This window comes from Metarhizium acridum (genome assembly GCF_019434415.1).
Source record: "Metarhizium acridum strain ARSEF 324 chromosome Unknown scaffold_405, whole genome shotgun sequence".
In the NCBI taxonomy this organism is placed as follows: Eukaryota; Fungi; Ascomycota; class Sordariomycetes; order Hypocreales; family Clavicipitaceae; genus Metarhizium; species Metarhizium acridum.
Window position 1 is genome coordinate 1,758 of NW_027094034.1, and position 26,344 is coordinate 28,101.

The 26,344-nt window shown below is 28.2% G+C and overlaps 4 protein-coding genes across 4 annotated transcripts; all 4 read left to right on the forward strand.

The window, feature by feature from the left end:
* Nucleotides 1-15,511: 15,511 nt before the first annotated feature.
* On the forward strand, nucleotides 15,512-16,034 carry J3458_016801 (uncharacterized protein; the record flags this gene model as incomplete). The annotated part of the gene is made up of 1 exon (XM_066121000.1): nucleotides 15,512-16,034. A coding segment is annotated over one exon (523 nt), but the record flags the coding sequence as incomplete, so codon positions are not given.
* A 34-nt stretch (nucleotides 16,035-16,068) lies between these two features.
* J3458_016802 (uncharacterized protein) lies at nucleotides 16,069-16,879 on the forward strand (the record flags this gene model as incomplete). Its single annotated transcript, XM_007817491.2, has 2 exons — nucleotides 16,069-16,191; nucleotides 16,238-16,879. Exons 1-2 carry the CDS (start codon nucleotides 16,090-16,092, stop codon nucleotides 16,877-16,879), a joined length of 744 nt encoding a protein of 247 aa, XP_007815682.2. The 5' UTR covers nucleotides 16,069-16,089.
* Nucleotides 16,880-19,004: 2,125 nt separating this feature from the next.
* Nucleotides 19,005-19,402, forward strand: J3458_016803 (uncharacterized protein; the record flags this gene model as incomplete). The annotated part of the gene is made up of 2 exons (XM_066121001.1): nucleotides 19,005-19,094; nucleotides 19,154-19,402. 2 exons carry the CDS (start codon nucleotides 19,005-19,007, stop codon nucleotides 19,400-19,402), a joined length of 339 nt encoding a protein of 112 aa, XP_065973933.1.
* Nucleotides 19,403-23,983: 4,581 nt separating this feature from the next.
* On the forward strand, nucleotides 23,984-25,970 carry J3458_016804 (uncharacterized protein). Its single transcript, XM_007817490.2, has 2 exons — nucleotides 23,984-25,485; nucleotides 25,551-25,970. The coding sequence occupies exons 1-2, from the start codon at nucleotides 24,418-24,420 to the stop codon at nucleotides 25,641-25,643; spliced, it is 1,161 nt and encodes a 386-aa protein (XP_007815681.2). The 5' UTR covers nucleotides 23,984-24,417; the 3' UTR covers nucleotides 25,644-25,970.
* Nucleotides 25,971-26,344: the final 374 nt, after the last annotated feature.

Genomic DNA, 26,344 nt, shown 5'->3' on the forward strand with positions numbered 1-26,344 from the left:
TCTCTTATAGTATTTACTTAAAGATACTTTTATAGAAAAGTTAAATGCTTATATAATTAAGTAATTTAATTTATTATTATTTATAAGGTAAGTATATATTATAAACCTATGAAAATATATAATAAATTAAGAGGTATTATATAATAACTTATTAGTAAATAATTAAAATACCTTTAAGCTATTATTAAAGCGTTTAAAGCTACTTTAATTCTTTCACTTAAAGTAAAAGTAATTATTTTATTATTAAACCTTTATTTAAATTATATAAAAAAGCGCTTTAAATAATAGCTTAAAGACTCAAAGATATTAGACTAAATTTATATAATATATATATTTATAGTAAAAGTACTTAAATAAAAGCGTAACTTATAAAGAAAACCTAATAAGAAAATTATATAATAGCTATAAACTTAAAGCTAAGATAATATTACGTAAAAGGTATTATAAGTAAACTAATAATATAGGTTTTATAAGTAATATTATAAGATTAAAATTTATTATTTATAAAGAAATATTAAAGTAATAAAGAACGTATCTTAACTTAAACCTATTAAGTAAGGTAAAGAAATATACTTAAACCTATTAAAATATAAAATAATAACTTTAATATAATTATATATTAATTATATAAGTCTTAATAAATTTCTTTATAAATAACGCGTTCTTAAAGTAAAGTTTTTCTTATATTAATACGAAATAAACGTAAAGAACATATATTATATTATTATAAAATACCTATTATATAATAATAATTAACTATAAAACTAGCTTAAAGATTATAGGAAATTTTACTAGGCCTTAAAAAATACTAGCCTAATATAAACCTTAACTTAATAGCTATTAAATATAAGTAAGCTTTCTTATTATTATCTTATTATATTACTTATAAAAAGATAAGCTATATAAGCTAAAAATAACGCTAAGAGTAAGGTAAAGTTAAACTTAAGTTAAGGTAATATTAAAGTTTAATATATAAAAAATAATTAAATAAAAGAAACTTAATTTATTATAATAATAAATTATAGTTTAAAGTTAAACCTAACTTAATAGTATAATAATAAAAGAACTTAATTAAATTATATAATTTAAATATTAATTTATTACGTTATTTTATTTAAAGTATTCTCTCTCTTAAATAATAAAGATAAGCTTAAAAATAAGCGAATAATACTTTACTTATTACTTAATATCTTTATTAAATTACTTACACTTAAATTATAATTCTTTAGTAAGTATTAACTTTAATAAGATTATAAATAATAATATAAAAAAATAATAAAGAAAATATATTAAAGATAAATTAATACTATTATTAATTATAATAGCTTTCTTTATAATAATAAGTAATTATTATAATAAATTATTTATTACTTTTAGGTAATATTTAAAGCTAATATTAACTTAATAATACGCTTTATAATAGCTAATAACTTCTTATAATTATTATTATTATAAATAATTAAAGCTAAGCTAATAATAGCTTTACTTTTAAGCTTATTATATAGTTTTTAAAGAATAATTATATTAGCCTTTAATTAAGCTAAAAACTAGAATTAAATTAAAGTTAAAGTTAAGAGTATAAATAAAGGTATATATTTAAGGCTTAAAAGTATTAATAAGCTTAATAAACTTATTTTAAAGCTAAAGTAAAATTAAATAAGTCTTAATATTAATAAAAATCTATAAAGTATTAATTAATATATAAGAATAATAAGATTATAAGTTAAAGTTAAATTAAACTTAACTTACCTTTAAGTAAAAGTAATTATAAACCTAATAATTAAAATAAATAATAATATTAAATCTTATAAAAGTTAATAAAGTTAAGTTAAAGTTAAAGTATAAAAATAATCTTATTAAAAATAATATAATAAAGATAAGCTTAACCTTTCTTTACGTTAAAAATAACTTAAGTTATATAAAGTAAGTATAGAATTTAACGTTAAGCGTTAATTTATATAAATATTAATATAATATTAAATTAAAGTAAAATAAAAGTACTTATAATAACCTTTTACTTAATAGCTTTTTTCTCTTAAATAAGTGTAAGTATTTTACTCTTAAAAGAGCTATTCTTTTATAATTAAGTTAATACTATTATTAAATTAAAGTTAATTAATTAAATAAAACGTATTTTAAAAGTAATATTAAGTATAATTATTTTAAAAACACTAGGTTTTTATAAGATATTAATAAAAAGATATTAAAATTAAGCTAAAGTTAAGTAAATATATAAAGTAAAATAAATTAATATATAATTAAAAATAATAAATAAAATAAGAGAGAAAGACGCTTAATATTAAATTAATATTAAATAAAAACTTATCTTAAATCAAAAAAAGCTTATAAAAGCTATAAGAGATAAGAAAAAGCTTAAAAAATAACGCGTATTAATTAAATTTATTTAAGAAACACTTAAAAAATAAGTTAATGTAAGTATAGCTTTAATAAGCTTATAAAGAGAATAAAGAGCTATTATAAGACTAGCTTAATATTAAAGGCTATAAAAAGAGATTATATATATAAAAATTAAGGGTTTAAAGAAGAAAGAAAGAAAGGAAAATTAATAGCTTAATTTAAAGCTTTTATAAAAGCTATAATAAGCCTTAAATAGCTAATAATAATTAATTAAGCCTAGTTAAATAGCCTTAAAAGTAAGAATAAAGTAAAGTTTATTATAATATATTAATTATACTAGATATATTTAAAGTATAATATTATATTAAGCTTAAAATAATATAATATAATATAATACTTAAAGAAAATTACGTAATAGCCTTAAATACCTAAATATTAAAATAATTATTTAATTAGTATATTAAAGTTAACTTAAACTTAGCTTAAACTTACTATTATATACGCTTTAATAAACTACTATTAAAATAGCTAGCTTAATAAATACCTTTAACTTATATAATCTAAAATACACTTTATATAATTATAGGTTATAGTAAGGTAAAAATAACTTAAAATAAAAGTAAGGGGGTTTTTCTTTTTATATAAAGGGTTTTCTTACTTAAATTACATGTAAAAGTACTAGAATAGCTTATAATAGCTTTAGGGTATTTAAATAAATAAATAAATATATAACCTTTAAAAGATTTAAAAAGCTATAAAATTAATTTTTTTTATTTTTTAAGCTTTATATAAACTTATAAAATATTATAAGTTTTTAATAAAATCTTTAAAGCCTTTAAAATACTTATATTATATAATTAAGTATTTAAAAACTTTTTTTATTATAATTAATATTTAATAATATAACTTTTTATTAATAATAAAAGTAAAGTAAAATTCTTAAAAAATTTATTTTAGCTTTTTAAGTATTATTTTAAGGTATTTAAGCTTAAATTTATTAAGATTTTTATTAATAATATTAAATAAGCTTATATTATTTTATTTATATTAAAAATTATTTTTTATTTTATATTATATTTAAAATTAATTAATTATTTTTTTATATATAAAATTTTTATTTAATAAAAATAAGGTACTAGACTTTATTCACCCCACATGTTCTCCGTAATAATAACCCCTTAATATCCTATTAGCTCTGACCCCTGGTGCGCTGTTGCTTGCATATGTCCAGACTCGGGTTTTCTGCCCCAAAGTGTATCGGCCGTGGGATGATCCTATCCTTGCTTATCAGTTGTGTCATCTTGTATCCCGGTATTAACTCGTGATACGTGTGAGGGACAAGGCCTGCGCGAACAGGGTCGAGTGTAGTCATGTCGTGGGTTGTTATGTGCATCTGTTTTTGCGTGCGTGACGGACTCCTTGAGCACAGTGCCGGCATCACGCATTCTGTCATACGGCACAGTTTTATAGTATCTTGGACAAAACGAGACTCTGTATTTTAGAGCAGAATAATACAAACCTACATATGTATTGTAGTATAGCCGGCTGGTAGATAGTAGTATACTGCGGCAAGGGCTAAAGGCTTGGAGCAACATGACTCAATTCATCTAATAACAATCTTTGGTATTAAAGGTCCTTGGTTTTCCTCAGGGCCTCATTGACCTCTTTGAATACAAGAAGTTATTAAGGGTCTTCTGCACTAGATCCCGTGACCGTAGCCCTCGTGTAACCGTGTGATGCGAATGACTGTTGCCTCGAACGAGCGACTTGATCTTGACTGGAGGTGCCAATTGAGCGATGCTTAGCTCATAAACACTCGAGCCTTTTGAACAAGCACCTTGACACCTCAAGCAGCGTGCTATTATTTTAATGCCACACCCACGAATCGTCGTTCCTCGTGGGAGTGTCCTGTCTGTCCTCTGATATGGCCGATGTGGGTGAGGTAAGTGAGAAAAGACAAGGGTTATTCTTTTAGATTTTTGAGTAGAAGCTGTTGATCTCTCGATACAGTTGGTAGCTGTGGAGAGCTATATATAAGAAAAGATGCATGCAAGGGAGAGATTTAGCCGAACAGGAGTCTAGGTAATAACCATGAAACTCGTGTTTTAATATCTTAGGACCAACCAATCCGATAAGCCTTGAATATATTAATATTAGACATGCGGCCCACATGTGGATAATAATACTATGAGTGCTTATTATAATTTAATAATATTAGAGTGTATTATATAGGAGGTTTATACACGGGATATAACGTTTATGCTAGCAAGTCTCTATTTAAAGCGTATTAAAATCTGCTTATAAAGAGTAGCATAAATACTACGTGCCTACCTCCTAGGTTCTTTAGCTTATTATAAGCTTAAAAATTAGATTATATAATTTTCTAAAAACATATTATACCATACTATACTATAAAAACTATAAAATGTAGTTTTTTAAGTTTTAAGCTTATAATACTATATAAGAACCCACTTTTTTTAATATTAGCTTATAATATAAAATTTATATTAATTATTTGTAAAACTTATAATTCTAGAAGTATTTTATTAGATTTAATATAATTTTTTATATCTAAAACTATAAAAACTATAAAACTATAAAACTATACTACAGTTAATACTCTAAACCCTAGCTAGGTTCTTATCCCTATTAATTGGAATAGGTAGCTATTATAACTTTATAAGTAATCTCTTACTACCTAGACCTTAAAAGTTAGAGTGGAGGTTAAGGGGATTGCTCCACTCGTGCTCCACCCTCGAGTCCTTGACTAAACCCTCTGCTATAGTGTTAACCGCAAAAATTACCTCTCTTTACTATCTCCCTTTAACCCTAATAGAGTCTACGTAACGAGAAGTATTTAGATCTCGTGCAAGCGAATACCTAATTATTTACGTTTAATCTATTATAGCCTAATTAATAGGGATATAGTGTTTATAGACGCGGCTTAAGAAGAAGGGCGCTTCTAGTTTAAGGGTCTTTACACTTTATTTAACCGCCTATTAACCTGCTAGAATTTATGTAACGGAGAACTAATGTATTAGCTCGGGGTAGACTCGATTATATAGCTCCCTAAACGTTTTATGCAGGCGCTAGAGTTATAATAACGGTTCTAAATTATCTAATAAATGAAAAATGTGTCCTAGAATTTTATGGTTAACTAACTGGCTAGCCCACTTAGTTGTTATATTTGTAATTTGTTGGCCCAAACGCGACACACACCCACACTAGTAACTCTATACGCGGTATCGCGATCTAGTTACTTTCTAATTCTTGTAACTTACTTCTTAAGGCTAGTAAGGTCCTTAAATAAGCAGTAAATTAATTCAAATAAAGTAATTAAATGCTTTTAAAATACTTATAGTTCTAATTACACGTATTATAGGCTATAGCCTATTATAAGTGTAAATAAGTAATTAAATAACTTAAATAATTTAGTTATATAGCGTAGGCTTATATAAGGCCGATTAAATAACTTAATAAAACATTAGTAAAAGATCTTATAAATGTAATGGTAGCTTAGGTTCTAAGGCATAGTAGGTTTATTTCTTAGAAAGTAAGTTAGGTTAAATGCTATAGAGTAGCTTTTAAGTAGTATTATAATAAGGCTATTAAGAGTATAACTCTTAATAGTAAAACTATTACTTAGATTAATTAATAGAGAATTAAATTACCTAATTATAATAGAATACCTTCTTTTTAAGTACCTATTTATTTCTCTATTATAGTTTTAGATTAATTAGCTTAACTATTAATCCCTTTAAACCCTAATTAACTAGCTTAAGGTTTAGTTAGTTTAATTCTTTCTAGTTAATACGTTTAAATATTAACCTCTTTAATCGCCTTTTAGGTTACGTAGCTAGTTACGTGCCCTTATCTTCTTCTTATACTTATAGGTTATACTTATTTTAGCTAGTACGATTTTATCTTATCTCTTATATAGTATTATTTATAATATTATACCTCTTCTTTATTAGTCTTATCCTTAAGGCTATTAAAATAGGCCGGCTAAGTATCGTGTATTTTTCTTCTTTTATTATTATATACTATTATATTAACTAATTATATCTTAAAATAATAGTTTAAAGCTTTATTTGCTTCTTCTCTTTACTAGAATAATCTTTTTTCTATAATAATTAATAATTTATTTTTATCCCTTATAAAGGCTTATACTTATTACGCTTATATAGAATTTCCTTAATATAAAGCTTTCGTTTTTAATTTAAGTTATTATATAAAGTGTATAATAAATAAGTAAGGGAATTATAATATTACGGGGGTAACCTCTTAATAGCTTTATAGTATTATAAATTAATATTATAAGCTTAAGAGAGAGCTTAAAGAAGCTAAAAAGCGTGCCTTAACTAAGAATTAAAGGGTCTTACGTTTATAGAAATAAAAGAAATTAAAGTTTAAGAAAATAATACGTGTAATTACACGTGGTATTAATAATATTAAAGAGTTAAAGCGTATGAAATATAAAGAAGCGAAATAGCTTTAAAAGATTATAGGGGTTCTTTTTACTTCTTTTAAGGATTTAAATTCTACTTTAATTTATTTCTTAGATATTAAGTTTAATATTAAGTTATTAGGCGGTGCTTAAGAGATTAATTAGAATACGTTTCTTAGAAATAAAACTATTTAAGTAACGTTAAGTAGTTTATAAGGTTTTTAGCTAGTTTCTAGGTGTTTTTAGAGTTTAAATATCCCTTTTATTTAATAAGATAATAATAATTCTTTATATTCCCTTATACTTTAAGTATTTATTTAACTTTATATTCGTTAATATCTTTTATTATAATATTTATAGTAATTATAGATTTATTTAATGCTTTCTCTAATAATAATATATAAAATATAAGATAAATTCTTATTCTATTAGGTAATAATAGTTTATAGTTAGTATTTAAGATTTTCCGTTTAATAAGAAATAATTCAATCTTCTTTTAGTTAAGTTTATTACTAAATTATTTAGTTTTAATGTTTTTATAAATAAGATATACTTTATATCTCTTCTTTAGAATTAGCGCTAGTAATCTCTTTTTATTCGCATAGTATTTTATTTGGTTCTATAAAAATATTTATTTCTATTATAAGTATTTTTATATTTCTATTATAATTATTATATATATTATAGCTACTAGCGCGTTTATATTTTATATCGTATATATTTGAATAATAGGGTTAAATCTGTAATTTACCCTAAATAATAATATCTTTAATTTATTAATCTTAAAGCTATTATAAGCTTATTATACTAATAGTAGCTATTTTACCTAAGTATTCTATTAATAGTTAATATAGCTTCGTAAATATTATTCAAGTATTTAATTTAAGATTTCTATTTACCTATTTAATTATAAGTGAAATACTATTAATAAGCTTTATTTAATCTTTATAGTTTCTATAAGGTATTTCTAAAAGTTTAAGGTAAATAATTTATCGTAATCTAATATAAGCTTTATTAGTAATTTATATTATATAATAACTATTTTAAAGAATATATACGCTAAGTTCTTAGTATTACTTAATTTCTTATATAGAATATAGTAGGCGTATTTTATAAGTTTATTTATAATAACTAAAATGCTATTATAAGCTACTCCTATTATATGTTCTTTTAACTTTAATAGTTTAATAATAAAGTCTATTATAATAGTTTATTATACTCTTTTAGGTAGTAATATTAGTTATAATTCTTTATATAATGCGTGTTACGCTAATTTTACTTTATTACACGTGTCGTATTTCTTAATAACTTCTTATATTATTTTTTTACTTTTTAAAAAGTTATATAATTTTCTTAGCCTATTAATTATTTTTCTTATACCCTAATATTCGTGTAATAGGTGCTTATATATTTCCTTAATAAGCTACTCTTAAAGTGTACTAGAAATATACTATTATTTATTATATAAGAAGGTCTTACCTTTCTTAAATAAATACGTTTTCATTTTTAATTATTTAAATAACTATTATTATTAATATATAATATAATCTAATACATTTATATTTTATTTAGCTTAACTTACTATATTATATTAATTTTTTAGGTACCTAATATAAGGTTTCTATTTTTAGTAACGCGTAATAGGGGTATATTACTTACTTGCTTATTTAATTTTAAGTTCTCTCTTTAATTAAGCGCGTTTACTCTTTTATTTTTAAATTCTTTATAGTATATAATTTTAAAGTTATAATTTATAAGGGTTTTATACTATTTAATCTATTATTTATGTAAATCCTTTATAGTTAAAAACGATATAAGATTCTTATAATTAATATAAACCTTAATTTAATACTTTACTTTTATAAGGTAGTATCTTTATTCTTTAAAGCACTTAATAATAATTATAAGTTCTTTATTATAAATCCTATAATTAAGTTTAAGTTTATAAAGTTTCTTTAAGAAGAATATAATTAAATATAGTTTTCCTTAATTATCTTATTACTTAAGCTATTCGCTTAGTATAAAGTTTAAGGCGTTTATTTTAAGCTTATAAGGTTTATTTTAATTAAGTGCTTTTAATATAGGTTCTAATGTAATTAAATCTTTTATCTTTTAAAATGCTATAGCTTTTAGTTTATTCTATTAAAAGCTAACTTCTTTTTTTATTAGGTTTATAAGAGATTATAAAATGTCTTTAAATTCGCTTAAGAACTTATAGTAAAAGTTTATAAATACTATAAATCCTTTAACTTCTTTTAGATTCTTTAATATAAGCTATTTCTTAATAGTTTTAATTTTATTTAAGCTTATTTATATTTCTTTATATATAAGTATATACCCTAAAAAGTGTATAGTATTCTAGTAGAACTAGTATTTTAAGGCTTTAATTAAGAGTTTATTATTCTATAGAGTTTATAGTACCTTATATATATGTTATTTATATTTCTTAAGGGTATTTAAATAAATAAGAATATTATTAAGGTATATAACTATAAATACTTTTAGTTATTTTTATAAGATTATATTAATTATTCTTTAAAAGGTTACTAGTACGTTAATAAGCCTAAAAGGTATTATTAGATATTTATAGTATTCTTTACTAGTTTAGAATGCTATTATTTACTTATAGCTTTCTTTTATTCGTATAAGGTTATAAGCTTCTTTTAAGTTAAGTATAATAAACTATCTAGCTTTTTTAACTTTATCTTTAATTTCTATTATAAGTAATAATAGGTATTAATTCTTAATTATAATCTTATTTAAGTATTAGTAATTAATATATAATTATAGTTTCTTATTTTTCTTTAATACCTATAAGATTAAGTATTCTATTAAAGACTTTAATAGTCTTATATATCCCTTTTATAATATATCCTTTAAATACTCCTTAAGCACCTTATTTTACTTAAGGTTCTAAGAATAAATCTTATTAAACGTTAATTTAATACTAGGCTAGAGTTTAATCTTATAGTTTTAGCGTAAATACTCTAGTAATTCTATTTTTAGCTCTCTACTAAATAGCTTATTATACTTTAAGTATTCCTTAAAAATCTCTATTATCTTAGCTTTTAGCTCTTTAATAATTACATATATTTTTAAAGGCCTATTATAGTTTAAATAAGGTGCCTTTTATAGGCTACTCTAAGCTTTATAATTGTATTTTAGTATATTCTATTAAAGTTAATTGGTTCTTTAATTAACTCGTAAATTACTCGCTTATAATTAAAGTATCCCTAATATAATATTATATTTTAAGATTATTATAATATTTAATATAACCTAGTATTTTATATCTTATATATTAACGAGAAGTTACACTACTTTTATATTAATTACTTTTTAGCTATACTTTACTATAGTTTCTTTTATAATTATAAGTTAATAGAGCTTATTTTTAAGTGTTTAAGGTAATTGTAATTTATTAATAAGATTTAGCGAGATAAAATTTTCTTATACTTTACTATTAATTATTACTTAAATCTTTTATTCTATTATAATTATATTAATTATAAGGTATATTATACTACTAATATTTATAGTATATAAAGACCTATTAAATCTCTGTTAAGAAATTAATTTTAATTATAATAATAGCTATTGTTTTTTAATTTATTAATTTTATTCTTATATTATTCTTTAACGCGTTATTTTAAGCGCTATTATTAGCGGTTATCTTTTAACGTATTATTAAAGCTTTCTTAGTAATCGCTTAACCTATTATTTATATTAATTAAACTTAAGCTAAGCGAGTTACTTATAGTTATATAATTCTCTTTATCCTTATATTATAAGATTATAGTTTAGGTAATATATACGTTATTCTTAGTATAATATAATTTTTCGTTTAATATCTTAAAATCGGTTTATTATAATTTTAGTTATATTATAAGGGTTATTTTTCTTTTCTTTTATTCTTATAAAAACTATTTATTACCTTACTTACTACTAAGATACGTGTAGTAATTATTATTATAATAGAAGGTTTAATTAAGAAGTTTATATTTAACTTTAAGTTTATTTTTTTTAATTAAATAATTTTCTTCTTCTTAAATTAGTTCTAATAAAGGTTTACTTTTTAATAAGAGCGTTTAATATTCCTAAAAGTTATTAGGTATTAGTTAGGTTTTAAATTTTTAATCTTTATTTAAACTAATATTATTTATTAACGTGTAATTTTCTTTATTACTTATTATACTAAGATTTCGCGTAGGTAAGTTTTCTTAATTTATAGTATAAAGCTTCTTACCTTTAAAGATTAGCTTTTATAGCTTTTTTAAGGCTTTATATTTATTTATAAAGTGTTTAGTCTTACTATAATTATAATAAGTCTTCCTTTTTTTCTTATTCGTAGTATTAAGTTTTATAAGTCTAGCGTAATATTCGTATATAGTAGAGGTTTATTATAGTTTACTACTATTAGCTTTATTATACTTAGTATAGAATTAGTAATTCTTATTACCTCTTTCTTAATATCGTTTATATAAATAATTATTTACCTTAATAATTATTTTAATAAAGTTATTAAATAGCTTAAAATAATTTTCTTAATAAATATTATTCTTTACTTTTTCTTTAAGTTCTTAATAGAAAACTTTTATTTTAGGTTTAATATTTTAATTAAGTTTTACTATAATACGTTTAAACTCCCTAATATAATAAGCTATAAATTTAATTTACTTAAGTTAAGTAAGTTATTATATAGCTTTCTTATACTTATTAGGATTTTTAAATGTAATAAGAAGTTATTCTTTAAAGGTTTTATAATTAAAGAAAATATAAATAACTTTTACTTTAACTTTAACGCTATACTTAAAATATACGTAAAGAGTTAGCTTCTATTATTCTATTACCTTTTTAATTAAGAGGTTACTAATATAAAGGATCTACGACTTAAGCGTCTTATAGATTTTCTTATTAACTTAAAGGTAAGCTTAAGCTTATATAAGAAAGTTTCTTATATCTCTCTTATAATTATTATATAATTCTAGTTTAAGAAATTTTAGTATATTATAAGTATTTATAGGGGTTATAGGTATAGTTTTATAAACTATTATAAGTTTCTCTTCTTACTTATTAATCTTTTTATAAAGGTTATTTTATCGTTTAAAAAGCTATTAATTTTACTTCTTTATTTTAGTTATCTTATTATAAAGGTACTTTATTATCTCTCTAATATTAATAGTCTTTTCGCTTAAAGTAAATATCTTAGAAGTTATTATTACTTAAAGTTTTAAGGTAACTTATTAAATAAAATGAATTAAAATATAATAGTAGCTTAGGTTTTAAGGTATAATAGGTTTATTTCTTAAAAAGTAAGTTAAGTTAAATGCTATAAAGTAGCTTTTAAGTAATATTATAATAAGGCTATTAAGAGTATAACTCTTAATAGTAAAACTATTACTTAAATTAATTAATAGAGAATTAAATTACCTAATTATAATAGAATACCTTCTTTTTAAGTACCCGTTTATTTCTTTATTATAGTTTTAAATTAATTAGCTTGGCTATTAATCCCTTTAAACCTTAATTAATTAGCTTAAGATTTAATTAATTTAATTCTCTTTAATTAATACGTTTAAATATTAACCTCTTTAATCGCCTTTTCAGTTACGTAGCTAATTACATGCCCTTACCTTCTTCTTATACCTACGGGTTATACTTGTCCTAGCTAGTGCGGTCCCGTCTCGTCTCTCGTGCAGTGTCGTTTATAATAATAAACTTAATTATAAAGGCGAAACTTATTAAATTAAAGACTTATACGTGTGCCTATCCTCTTATACTAATAACGTGGCTACGATTAAATGCACTATCTAACTTCCTCTAACTTATAAGCATAAATACCGCTACATAGTAAGAGCTTTAATTATTATAAATAAAGTTAATACCTTTAAAGAAAATAAAATCTATAATAAAGAAAGTAAAATAAATAATTTATACGTATTAATTAATAAGTAAGTATTTAAAGTTAAATTAAGTTTACGTAATAAAATTAAATACTATAAGGCTTAATACGTAATTTAAAGCTTTAAATAAAAGTATAATATTAATTATAATAAAATCTTTATTTTAATAGTTTAATAAAAGATTTATTATTTATTATTTACCTTAATTATACTCTTAAATTAAGAGATTAAATACATAAACTTAAAGATTATCTTCTTATATAATTACGTAAATAAAATAATTTATATTAAGCTTTTAAATAATTTTAAGAAATTTAATAAAGTTTAATAGTTAAAGAAAATATTATATAACTTAAAATAAGCTTTTAAAATGTAATTTAAAATACTTTTTATTAAATTAATCTCTTATAAGTTTAAATAATTTTAATATAATAAGGTTATATTTATTAAGAATAATATTATTATAAATACTTATATAAATAACCTATTATTATTTAATTTAAAGAAGAAAGCTATTATAAAAGTAAAGAGTAAGTTATTAAATAAATTTAAGATAATTAATTTTAGTATATTAATATTCTTTTTAAGTATAATTATAATAAGAGATTATAAGAAGAGAACTCTCTTATTATTATAATAATTATACTTAAAAAGATTACTTAAGTATTTAAAGATAAATAACGTAAAGCTTTAATATACGCTTATAAATATCTTTAAAGTATTAAAACTTTATAAAAAGAGTAAGAAATATAATAAGAATAATAAGTAATTATTTTATTTATTTATTTAGGTACCCTAAAGCTATTATAAGCTATTCTAGTACTTCTATATATAGTTCGAGTAGGAAAACCCTTTATATGGGAAGAAAAACCCCCTCGCTTCTATTTTAGGTTATTCTCGCCTCGCTATAACGTAATTATTTTAATATATTCTTAAAACGTTAATATTTATAATATTAATTTAACTTACTTAATAATAAAGCTTAATAGATTTATAATACATTTATTAATAAAGTACTTATTTATAATAAAGTAAGTGTTATATTATATTAAATATACACTTAATCTATTATTATAATTTAATAATAATAGTAATTAATAAATTATAAGCTACTTTAATATTAAGTAAATATAAGATAAAAGTAACTTGAAATTTATAAACTATTATATCTTTTTATTAATTAATACTATTATTAATTAAAAGAGTAAAAAGTAAAGTATAATAGCTATATTAAGTATTAAATTTAAGTATATTAAGCTCTTTAATATAAGATTAAAAGTTATATATTTAAAAGGCTTAATAAGAGAAATATATAAAGAGTAAATACTATTATAATTATTGATTAATAATAATAACGTTATAATAATCTTTAATAACGTTAAAATTTATAAGTAAATTAAGTATATTTAAATTTAATATTATAAGATATAAGAGCTTATATAAAAAGATATAATAAAGGTTAATTAAACTCTTAAAAAGAAAAATTAAGAATAAAAGCGTTATTATAATTAAAGATAAAGAAGTAAATTAAGTTTATTAGCTTAAGATAAAAGAAAGAGAAAAAGAAGAAAACTATTACTTAAAAGAATAATATTAATAAAGAATATTACGTTAATAGTTATTAATTATTACTCTTTTTTTTATAAGATTTTAATAAGAGTAATAAGATATATATATTAACTTTTAATAAACAAGCTTTTATAATTATATTAAAAAAAGGTATTTATTTTTATAATTAATTATAATTACTTTAATTAAATTAATAGGTAAAGTGTATATTAAAGCTTATACCACCTATAATATATACTAGTGTAACTTGTACTTTTTATCCCACATAATAGAATAATATATATAGTTATAATAACCGATGTGTTAAATAAATGGAACCCTTTTATTAAGTACTTTTTTGCGACGCGTTTAACTTGCGTTGGATTTGCAGTGTTAAGTAGAAGCTACCCCGCTTTACATTCGAGTTAACTCTATCGTTGCTGCCTAAGGGCTCAAATTTAGAATTCAGGGAAACTCGCTTCCAGGTAGAGTGTAAAAACGGGTACCCGTAGGTACCCGTGGGTATCTAAGTTTTTCTTAGATTATTTATAGGCTACCTATTTTATTATATAGGTAATTAAGATATATTATAAGTAATCTAATATAAAGATAAATACCTTATAAATACCTATAAGCGTATAATAATATAATATAATAATATAAATTAATTTTTTTAAATTAATTATAATAATTAATTATAATAATTAATATTAACTCTTTAATATTTAATTATAATAATTAATATTAACTCTTTAATATTTAATTATATTTATAATAAGTTTTAAGTTCAAAGTATAAAGTAAGTTATATAAGTTTTATTTAAGTATTTAAAAACACTTAATATTCTTAATAAATAATTATAAGTATCTTATTTTCCCTTATAAATTTATTTAAGTCTTTTTTTTTACCTATACCTACCTAAAGCTCACGGGTAAGTAACCTACACGAGTACCCGTAGACCTTTTACACCCTACTTTCAGGTAGATAAAGATTGCTTGTTGAACCTCCTCCTCTTCCTGCCTGAATTCTTCCCCACTTACTAAACACTCTTCATTGTGCGCTCTTCGACTTGATCTCTCATCGCCAGCTCTTTTCCGTCGTACATATGTCACTACTAGCTTTCAAGTCTTCTTGAACGCCTCCCAACGCCCTCTCGTCTCCCATCCATAGAGCCAGCATCTCCGAAACCCACGTGAAGAAAAAGGGCAAAACGCAGAGCGGCTACGCATACAACAGCTCTGACGACTGGTCGACTATGTCCGGGGATCCTCCCGAATCTTCGGAATGTTCTTGTTCGCGAATTCTGCACTCGGGTTCTGGCCCAGACTTACCAGCCAACACTTCGAAGGCGTGGTTTGATCACGGGAACCCGTTTAAATCCTACGAGCCACTTGGATCCGTTTCGAATACCACCAATTCGCAACGGCGGACATCGTCCTTTATCTTCCGATGGACAGGGCAGCATAACGATAAACAATCCAATAATACATACGGCCACACGGAATGGGACGCTTTGCTTGACATCACAAAACAACTCAGTGGAGATCAGACAAGTGTCTATGAAGGAAACTTTCACGCTGGTGGTCGTCACATTGTTCGCCGAATCAAGCTCACAGAGCGGGGCGAGCTGTGGCTGGCACGCATCCCAATCATATGTGGTCCACCAGTCCCGGAACCTGACTCCAGCTGGTGGACGAGCGAGAAACAGTTTACAATGGAAAGCGAGATCGCAACCATGAATTTATTTCGCAGTCCACCGATATCCCCGTCCCGAGAGTGTTTGCCTACAACACAGGCCTAGAGAAAAACCCTGTCGGATTGCCTTACCTATTAATGGAATGCATCGAAGGCAATATGCTCTATGACCTTGGTGGCCCAAACGTTCTTACTGAAGAACAACGCATCAAGTTACGCAAGTCGATAGCGTCTATACAGGTTATTTACCCCCTTAAGCTTCATTTGCCTCTGCTGACCTCTCCAGTGCAAACTAGCAAATGCCACCTTGGACAAGCTTGGTTCTCTTGTATTGAAATCCAATGGTGATATCGATATTGGCCCGCTCCCAGCTCAATTTGGCTTCAAAGGACCTTTTGACTTAATGGCGGACTATTTCTTAGCTTGGACGACGCACAACGCAAGCTTCAAAAACATACATCAACTCAAGGACCCAAAATTAATTCGGGCCACCAAATCCTTCCCGCAGCGACTGAAATTAACGACCGAAACTCTTATGGCCGCCAGAAGCTCCCGTACCTATCCTATTGTGCACCCCGATTTTCTCATGCATAACCTCCTGTTAGATGATAGCTTCGAGGTTGTGGGAGTGATTGATTGGGAATTTGCACATACAGCCCCCATTGAGGTTTTTGCAGCGCGGATGAACATGTACGCCTCGTTCAATCCACAACAAGCGACCCTAGACTTGAATGAAGAAGGGAAACAATATGTAGGAGATGTTGCTTGCACGGAAATGGGCATGAGTGCGTCACCAAGACTTTCGGAAACTTTCGGAAGCATACTTGGAGACATTGGCTTGTGTATGCAATTTTTTGAAGAGGGAAGGGCACTGTCATTTGATACCGTGCTAGATCGTACGGAAAAAGTCTACCTAACGCAGCTATAATGAATGAATCGCGTTGCCTTCACATTCTCTCTAACTCAGTTGAGCGGACATGCGTGCTTAACCAATCCTTTCAACGTCGACCACCGAAGGATAGGGATACTAGTAGAATTCAGGTCAACTAAAACCGAGTATAGTCACGATAAAGCCCACCTACACTTTCATTGGCGAATATGGCCACATTTGGGACACGCGTCTCCTCGTTTAATGTCTGTTTAATCGCAGTACACAGGATTGTTACACTGACCATAGAGACTTAAAGGCATTGCTAACAAGTGCACACACTGTAATGGAGTTAATGTATGACAATATCTCATATGCTTGAAACAAAATGGTGATGAGAAAGTTCACTTTGAGATTGGATGTGAGCATGTGTTAATGGCTTTATATATTGCCATTGCAGCCATTTGGGCCGCCTTATCGTTCGCTAGCTGGGGTGTGTACTGAAGTCACCCGCAATCACCACTGACCAGCTGCGAGATGGGGTGTGGTGGGGCTAGAAACCAAAGTACAGCCTTAACACAACTAAAGGGGTTAGTGGGGAGCTCTGTACTGTACTGCAGGCTGGCTGCATTAGAGTGTAAAAAGGGGTACCCGTGGGCACCCGTGGGTATCTAAGTTTTTCTTGGGTTATTTATAGGCTACCTATTTTATTATATAAGTGGTTTAGGTATACTACAAGTAACCTAATATAAAGATAAGTACCCTATAAATACTTATAAACGTATAATAATATAATATAATAATGTAAATTAAATAAATAAATTAATTATAATAATTAATTATAATAATTAATATTAACTCTTTAATATTTAATTATATTTATAATAAGTCTTAAGTTTTTAAAGTATAAAATAAGTTATATAAGTCTTATTTAAGTACTTAAAAATACGTAATATTTTTAATAAATAATTATAAGTAACTTATTTTCCCTTATAAGTTTATTTAAGTCTTTTTTTCTTACTTATACCTACCTAAAGCTTACGGGTAAGCAACCCACACGGGTACCCGTGGACCTTTTACACCCTAGGCTGCATGTTAGCACAAATGCACACCATACCCTCACCAACCGCATTACGGGCGAAGGCTCTTCTAGACGGAGAAGAAAATCGGACTCCAAGTTTCTTGACTCCCATTGGCCAGAGTTTCTCACCCTCTCATCGGGTATTGCCTGCTCCGCCCTCCTTGCTGTGAAATGTCCCGCCCAAGTTCAGTTATTCAGCTAACCCGCCATCCATTTGTAGCCTATTGCGTTGCTATGTGCCTTTCTAATACCTCTCCAACAGTCATCTCGCTAATCTTTCATAGCCTTGACTGTGTAGCAGTCATCTCTTCCGGCACTCTGTTGCCTACCCAAGTCTCTCTCCCGCACTTTGGACGATAGCATGATGTACAGACCGACAATTAATAAGGGTTGATTCACCGTAACACGCTTTGGTATTAGGGCTTATGAGGGATGCTGCAGGTTGGTCGTCCACCGTTACTACAGAACCAACAGGAAACTCGCGACTCATACCGTGTCCAATCGAATGTGGGCTGCAGCAACACGCATGAGACATCAATGACGGTCAGCCATTACATAGTGAGGCGGAATAATGCTAGCTTCGATTACAAGAAGCTCGGCGTGGTCCGCTCGCTGAGCTGCACCAATGACTTGAACACATCTGCAATCGAGGAGCGACGCACCTGCACCTGAGGATGACGCATCTGCAACAGAAAGCGACGCACCTGCACCATTAGGCCGCACATGGAGGGCATTTCTGCCAATCCAATGCTACTCTCACTGCCATTATAGAGGGTTACTTAGGTGACGCATCTGCTCCTGAGGCGCACGGGAGAGTCGACCAGTATGCTCCTAATTAGTAAGTTAGACCGCAGATTGCACCATGTGATAACACTATGTATCTCCTACATGTCCGGTGAAGAATTCTTGGCACTCACGCCAGGCAACAGCTCAGAGACAGATTTCAACAGAACAGCGCTCTGAGCAGGTTTCTTTTCGTCACAACCCGCTCTTCATCATACATAGATTTTCCGCCTCCGAGGTCCTGTGCTCTTCAGTTCAGGTACTCACCAATATCGTGATGTGTGGATGCTGCGATAAGTGCTATCGTGCTTTGTTGCTACAATGGCCCAACTGCATCTCACTAATTGTGATGTCTGCTCCGAAGAGATGCTCTCTCAAACGGCTCTTATGAACCATATCCAGCTACATTTGGTACGAAATGACCGTTTTTCCGCCGGAAGACTTCTGACCCTGACTGACAACCTCAACAGTCCCAATTCAACCGTCTCATCAATAGATCACTTTCGCACTACTTTGCGGAGCTAGACGACAATGTTGGAACCGATGCTGATTCGGATCATTCCACAACTCCTCCAGAAAAGAAGACCCCCGCGAAGCGGCTGAAGGTCTGGAAGTGTCCGTGCAAGACTTGTGATCACGGAGCCTTCAGAATGAAACAAGAACTTGTCCAACACTATGCTACGCGTATGGAGCCCGTTCCCCGTCCAGTATTTCTCTAACGAGAAAGGTCAGATTACATGTGTGACTGGACCTGCATCTGTTCTATAACGTTTCATCTTGGAGGCAAATATCTTTATCATAATTGCAAAGCGGGTCAATCGACAAAGGACCGATGGGTTCTTTTACGGCCAGAGTTGGAGAGAGTGCTCAACGAAGCTATGACTAAGGCAAACGCCGGCTCGCGCCGACGTGTGAAAAGTGCGACGCGCCCCGTGTCTTTGAGATCACACAGGCGAGCATCGTCGAATTTGGCGGAGAATCCGCCAAGAGACAGGTTAAATCCCACAGGCATTCGGCCTCAAGTCCTGAATTAAATCTTGCCTCTTGCACTAGAAAATACATCTTTTAACAGATTTGGAATACCGCCCATAGCAGAGTCGTCGTTTCCAGAACCAAACGAGGCTGCTATTGCAACTTGTACGGAAGACCTTGGACCATCGTCAGCACACAATGCTCTAGCGCCATTCCAAGAATCTCTTCTAATACATCGGTCTAATGCACCTTTATTCTGGGAATCGTGAGGTTCTGGATCAGAGCATTGACTGTGGTGTAGTTTTATAGTTTTATAGTTTTATAGTTTTATAGTTTTATAGTTTTATAGTTTTTATAGTTTCTAATATAATAAATAATATTAAATCTAATAAAATACTTATAGAATTATAAGTTTTACGAATAATTAATATTAATATAAAATTATAAGCTAATATTAAAAAAAGTAGGTTCTTATTAGAGTATTAATAAGAAAACTACATTTTTAATTTTTAAGAAAGCTTAAATATTTAATAATAAATTTAATAAAATACTTAAATTATAATAATAAATATATAAAGTAGCTAATATTATAACTAATTAGCTTATATAAAAAAGTAGGTTCTTATTAGAGTATTAATAAGAAAACTACATTTTTAATTTTTAAGAAAGCTTAAATATTTAATAATAAATTTAATAAAATACTTAAATTATAATAATAAATATATAAAGTAGCTAATATTATAACTAATTAGCTTATATAAAAAAGTAGGTTCTTTTAGCTAAATATAAGCTTAAAAACTAGATTATATAATTTTCTAATAACTTACTATATTATACTATACTATAAAAACTATATTTTATAGTTTCTTAAGTTTTAAGCTTATAAGAGTATATTAGAACCCACTTTTTTATATTAGCTAATAGTATAAAGTTAATACTATTTATTCGTAAAACTTATAATTCTATAAGTATTTTATTAGATTTAATATAATTTATTATATTAGAAACTATAAAAACTATAAAACTATAAAACTATACTATAGTTAATGCTCTAATTATACCCTAATTATCTTTATAGATATAAGGGTCTTTTTTTAGTTAATATAGGCCTAATTCTTTAAGGGTTTTCAAGATATTATTATTTTATAATATTATTAAAGAGCTAGCTAGAAAAGGTATATAATAAAAGATAGATAAAAGAGTGTATTTAAGCTTATTCTTTTAAACGATCTAGACGGGAATTTTACCTCTATATATAACTAGAATATTAGAAAATATTAGATATTTAGTTTCTAAATATTTAACTATATTTAGTTAGTTTAATAAGGTTATTTTAATTGTGTTTTAGCTAGTAGTACCCTGTAATACGAAAGATACCCTTTTATAACCTCTGTGATAAATCTGTATCAGGTGCTTGTATTAAGTGCTAGGCTGTAACGAGCGCTGTATTAAATTTAAAACCACCTGTAATTCGGGTTATAGGGTTCCCAGCCAGAGCATTAACTGTAGTGTAGTTTTATAGTTTTATAGTTTTTATAGTTTTAAATATAAAAAATTATATTAAATCTAATAAAATACTTATAGAATTATAAGTTTAACGAATAACTAATATAAATTCTATATGAAAAGCTAATATTAAAAAACGTGGGTCTTAATATAGTATTATAAGCTTAAAACTTAAAAAACTATATTTTATAGTTTTTATAGTATAGTATAATATAGTGTATTTTTAAAAAATTATATAATCTAGTTTTTAAGCTTATAATAAGCTAAAAGAACCCACTTTTTTATATAAGCTAATTAGTTATAATATTAATTAATTTATATATTTATTATTATAATTTAAGTATTTTATTAGATTTATTATTAATTATTTAAGCTTTTTTAAAAATTAAAAATATAGTTTTCTTGTTAATGCTCTATTCCCAGCCTACTATAAATACAGGGGATTTTTAGTGCTAGGCTAAAGACCATTAACGATGTAACCTATCCTATCGTGTTCAAAAATACTCAACTTCTTTCTTTAATTTATTGCGACTTTGGCAAATAGAGCCCGATCTACAGGCCATGGGTACTATTACACGGGAAAGTCGTTCACCTGGTTCTAGAACTAGTTCTGACACTTGTATGTCAATTTCAAGTGCTACAATTGCATGCGAGAACAGGGGAGGCAATAGCGCACCGAGGCCCTACTTCTTGTCTTCACATTCAGTGGTAGAATAATAATAGCGAACAGTCACATTTTCCCTGCTCTTATTCTCATGCCTTGTAGTCAGCCAAAGTAAAGTCCTCTTGTTGATATCTTCGGGTTTTGGATCAACCCCATTCTAGAGTAGGATACAGATGTCTTTGCCGCCTTAGTAACGACTTGGCCATGAGAAATCTTGACCGACACGATCGCCCGAGCCCTGGGAGTGATTGGCAGCCCACTGAAAAACCCGGCTTTAAGGGACATTGGGCTCGCGTTCAAGTCTTGTTTTCTCTTTTTCTCTCTTTCACGGTTAATGCATGCCAAGGATTGCTTATTGAGACTGTCGGCAATAGGACGAGAGGCGCGTAGGTACGGAAAATAGCATTTCTAGTGAGCTTGGTAAAGTTGACTATGGAGTAATAGTGTTAGGGGCATTATATATCTCTTTTAGAGACTTAATTTTCGTATGGTGTCTCGAATTATAATTTGGAACGAGAGTAAACATGCTTCGCCCATGTATTCCAAGCACATTATGGGTGAAAAAACAGTCATGGACGGACTAAAGGCAGGGAATATTCTTGTCAAGTGATTTCGTTCGGCTTACACAGTGGTAGATACATATCAATATGATAGTGAGTGCAACTTATTACTCTGAAAGATGCCGATAAGAAGCCATTAGCATTCTTGCTATTATAATCCCCCACTATAAGATTTAAGATAGTAGCCGCTCCTAGCACATACGACCACAGCCGCCAGTAAAACTCACGATCCCGTCCGATCTCGCACGATAACCTGGCGAGCGCTGGATTAGTAGTTGGGTCGGTGACGACCAGCGAATACCCGGTGTTGTATGTTTTTTTGCTGCTCTGAAATTTTATAAATCTACCAAGCAAACAGTTTATAAGTAGGATTAACTACATGTCTAGCATATACGACTATAGCCGACAATAAAGATTACGATCCCGTTAAGCCCTTCTTCGAAGTTTATAGTGGGTTCGTAGTAATTCCGAAAAACGCTTACTTTTACACTAAAACTAATACTTTTTAAAAACATATAATTTTTTTAAATAATATATTAAAAATATAATTTATAAATATTTAAATTATTAATTACTTAAAAATTATATATATAATTTTTATATAAATCTTATTATTTTTTTATTAAATTATTTAAGTTTAAAAATAAGTTTTATTAATTTACATATAAATTTCTTAAAAAATCTATTAATTTAATTTTATGTTAATATAATTTCTTAAATAAAATCATAAAAAATATAAAAAAATTATATAAGTAATTTCTAAGTAATCCTTTATTTTAAATTAATTTTATAAATAATTTTATTTATATATATAATTTAATATAAATTTTTAAAAAGTGTAAGTTTTAGTGTAAAAGTAGGCGTTTTTCGGAATTACCGGGACCAACTGTAATTGCCTTAAAATATAGAGGAGCGCAGGGCGCCGGCACCGGCCTTCCACTAAGATACCAGTTAACTACATATTAGTAGTAGACCCCCTAGAGGGGTATGCACGTGCAGGAATTTCGGACTGCCTAGCAGACGATCTAAAAATCTACTGTATAGTGTAAAATAGTGCTAAACGATACTAGCACGGTTTAGAAAGTAAATTTAATATAGAAAAAGTGGGTTTACCTATTAATTTAAGCGGGGGTTATACCTAGGTTTAAATAACTTATACTAGTAGTATCGTGTAATTTATAAATAGATGTATAAGTAATATTATATATTTATTTACATGTAATTTATTTTATACTTTTTATACTATCCCAATTAACCGTTTCGTTTAACCGTCTATCCTATAAATTAACTATTATTCTAACCGTTATTTATAGTATTAATTAACACTATTAATTAATTTTACCTAAAATTTTTTTAATTTCATTTGAATACTAATTTATGTACCTTAGCTTATATTAACCGAAATCTATATAATTAGGCTAACTATTAACTAGTTAAGCTACATAGCGAACTTCCAATAACTTTATTACGTAAAGTTTTATTAATACCTTATAAACTTTTTATATATAATCTTTTTATAAGTTACTTAAGTAAATTAAAATATTATACTACCAAGTCGCATCACTATATTAGACGAATATCGGGTTCGCTTACATGGTGCCGTCTTTGATGCGTTGCATCTCAGGTTATCCTGGCAGCTTGTCACGTGTAGGTGGATCACGTGGATGACATAATCCGACCAACCTGTCTAATAATGTGGTGGACATTGTCGTTACCGTGCGAACCACTAAGGCCCTCTGTACCACCTTGCCTCTTTCTACGCACCGTTCATAGGGATACTGCATACCTACCAACATCAAGGTTTACGTGCTGTTAACGTGACAAAATCGAGGGATTTGGCGACATGAGAAATAAGAGTGTTAACGAGTGGCTAAAGGATATTGTCACGCCGGTTATTGACTACCGTCAGCTGGATGTCCTGCTACACTCTAATCAGATGAACAATAACAAGCAAGGTGCCCACGCTCTAGAGGCCGGGGGTGACGATCCCGATGCGACACCGTGACCACCAGCAGCTAAAAGTCGATCAACCATGTCTCAATTGTTCATAGCAGATTCTGGCGACTGCTTTTCAGTTGAACTTGAAACATCCGCCACTGCGTCCTCATTTCTTCTTCCTGCCTCCGAAGCCCGCGCCACTCGATTCCCGGCGCGCCCACTTATCCGAAGAACACCGTCGCCAACGAAACGGTCGCAAAGGTTAAGACACGCTTCTTCCCCAACAAAAAGAGTCAAGACTGCGACAAGTCTCTTGGGCTTGGAACGCCCAGTGGACGTAAAAAAAGCAAGCGCAAACCAGCTCCCTGCGGATATAAGACAGCTGTATGAAGATCTATTTGCGGTATCAAACAAAGAGGGCATTTTACCGCGAGCATTGAAGGATTCCCGTTACTTCGATGAAGAGACGCGGCCCTTCATGTGGGAATCGGACGAAGTCCCTTCATGTCTGGGGTCCGAGAATGCTGAGAAACTATACAAGAATATAAAGAAACTTGTTGCCAAGGCTATCGAGTCCGCTAATATACGCCGCTTAGAGGCCGCCTTTAACACCATGGTTCACTTCCTATTTCTCGAACTTTTACTCGAAGACATTCCTTCTGTAGGCGTCGAGGTAACTTCGTCGGCTCAAATTGCTAAGGCGTTCCGCCCGCCGTGGAAAGAGACAGCTTTCGACGATGAAACCTCATCTACAATTTCCAGCGTTTCCAGTACCAGGACTGGATGTGTGGCGCAGAGCTTCGTTCACATCATGGTCGATTACGCCCTGGTCCTCCACCCCGACAACGAACTATCAGCCCTTATCGATAAATTCCTGGATTCTCAACTACCTGAGTGTGCGACTATAAATCAGACGATATATGAGCCGCTACGTCGACTGCCCGCTCCAATCTCAATAGAAACGAAGACCGCTACCGGAAATAGTGTGGCTGCCAACAGGCAGTTGGGCGTTTGGGTTGCAGGTTACCATCAGCGGTTGCGGAGTATCTTTGACCAGCGTTCTGGCGGAGCCGATATGGAACCTATTATAACTTTACCCGTCTCACAGTGGTATAATGGATTATTTATGGTTTTATTCGCGGCGGACATTAGATCTAGCATTGTAAGTCGACTGCCTTGTAGCTTTCTGTTGCGTTAATTTCGAAGGCTAACACAATGGTTTAATAGGATATACTCGACGTCGACCTCAAACTCGGAGGATGCAATTCAATTCTTGGTGCTTACCAATTACGCAAGGCATTAATCTGCCTTGCAAGTTAAATGAATGTCCAGTTCAAGTCTTGGCTATTTTCTCTGTTGAAAGCATACGCAGAATGATTGCTCCACATGCCAACGCTGTCCCGGGGAAAGAAATTAACAAGATTTCCATGTCATTGCGCGGTACCTCGCTGGCTTGCGCATGATTAGCTCACGTGGATGTATCATGTGTGGATCGACTTTCGCGTTAGCTTAGGCGCTTAGTGATTTCATGTGTGGGTTTAGGTTGAGGTTTAAGGGTTAGGTTTATCTTTCTATTTAAGCTTTTTACCTTAATTATTTTAGAAAAGTAAGATGTAAAAAAATCTTTATTTAAAGATAATAAGAAACGTAATAATTATAAGCGAAAGGATTAGTCTCGCAGTATTAAGCTAGCAAGGCTCTCTATTGCTTAACCAAATGAATTTACGGTAATAAATACCTGTTTGTATTGTGCTTACTAGTACTACTAGTCTAGTAGTAGTTAGTAGAGGTAGTCCGTTAAGTTTGTAAGGTGGTTAGGGCCCGCAGAGTATTAACTATAGTGTAGTTTTATAGTTTTATAGTTTTTATAGTTTTAAATATAAGAAATTATATTAAATCTAATAAAATACTTATGGAATTATAAGTTTTACGAATAATTAGTATAAATCCTATAAGCTAATATTAAAAAAAGTGGGTTCTTATATAGTATTATAAGCTTAAAACTTAAAAAACTATATTTT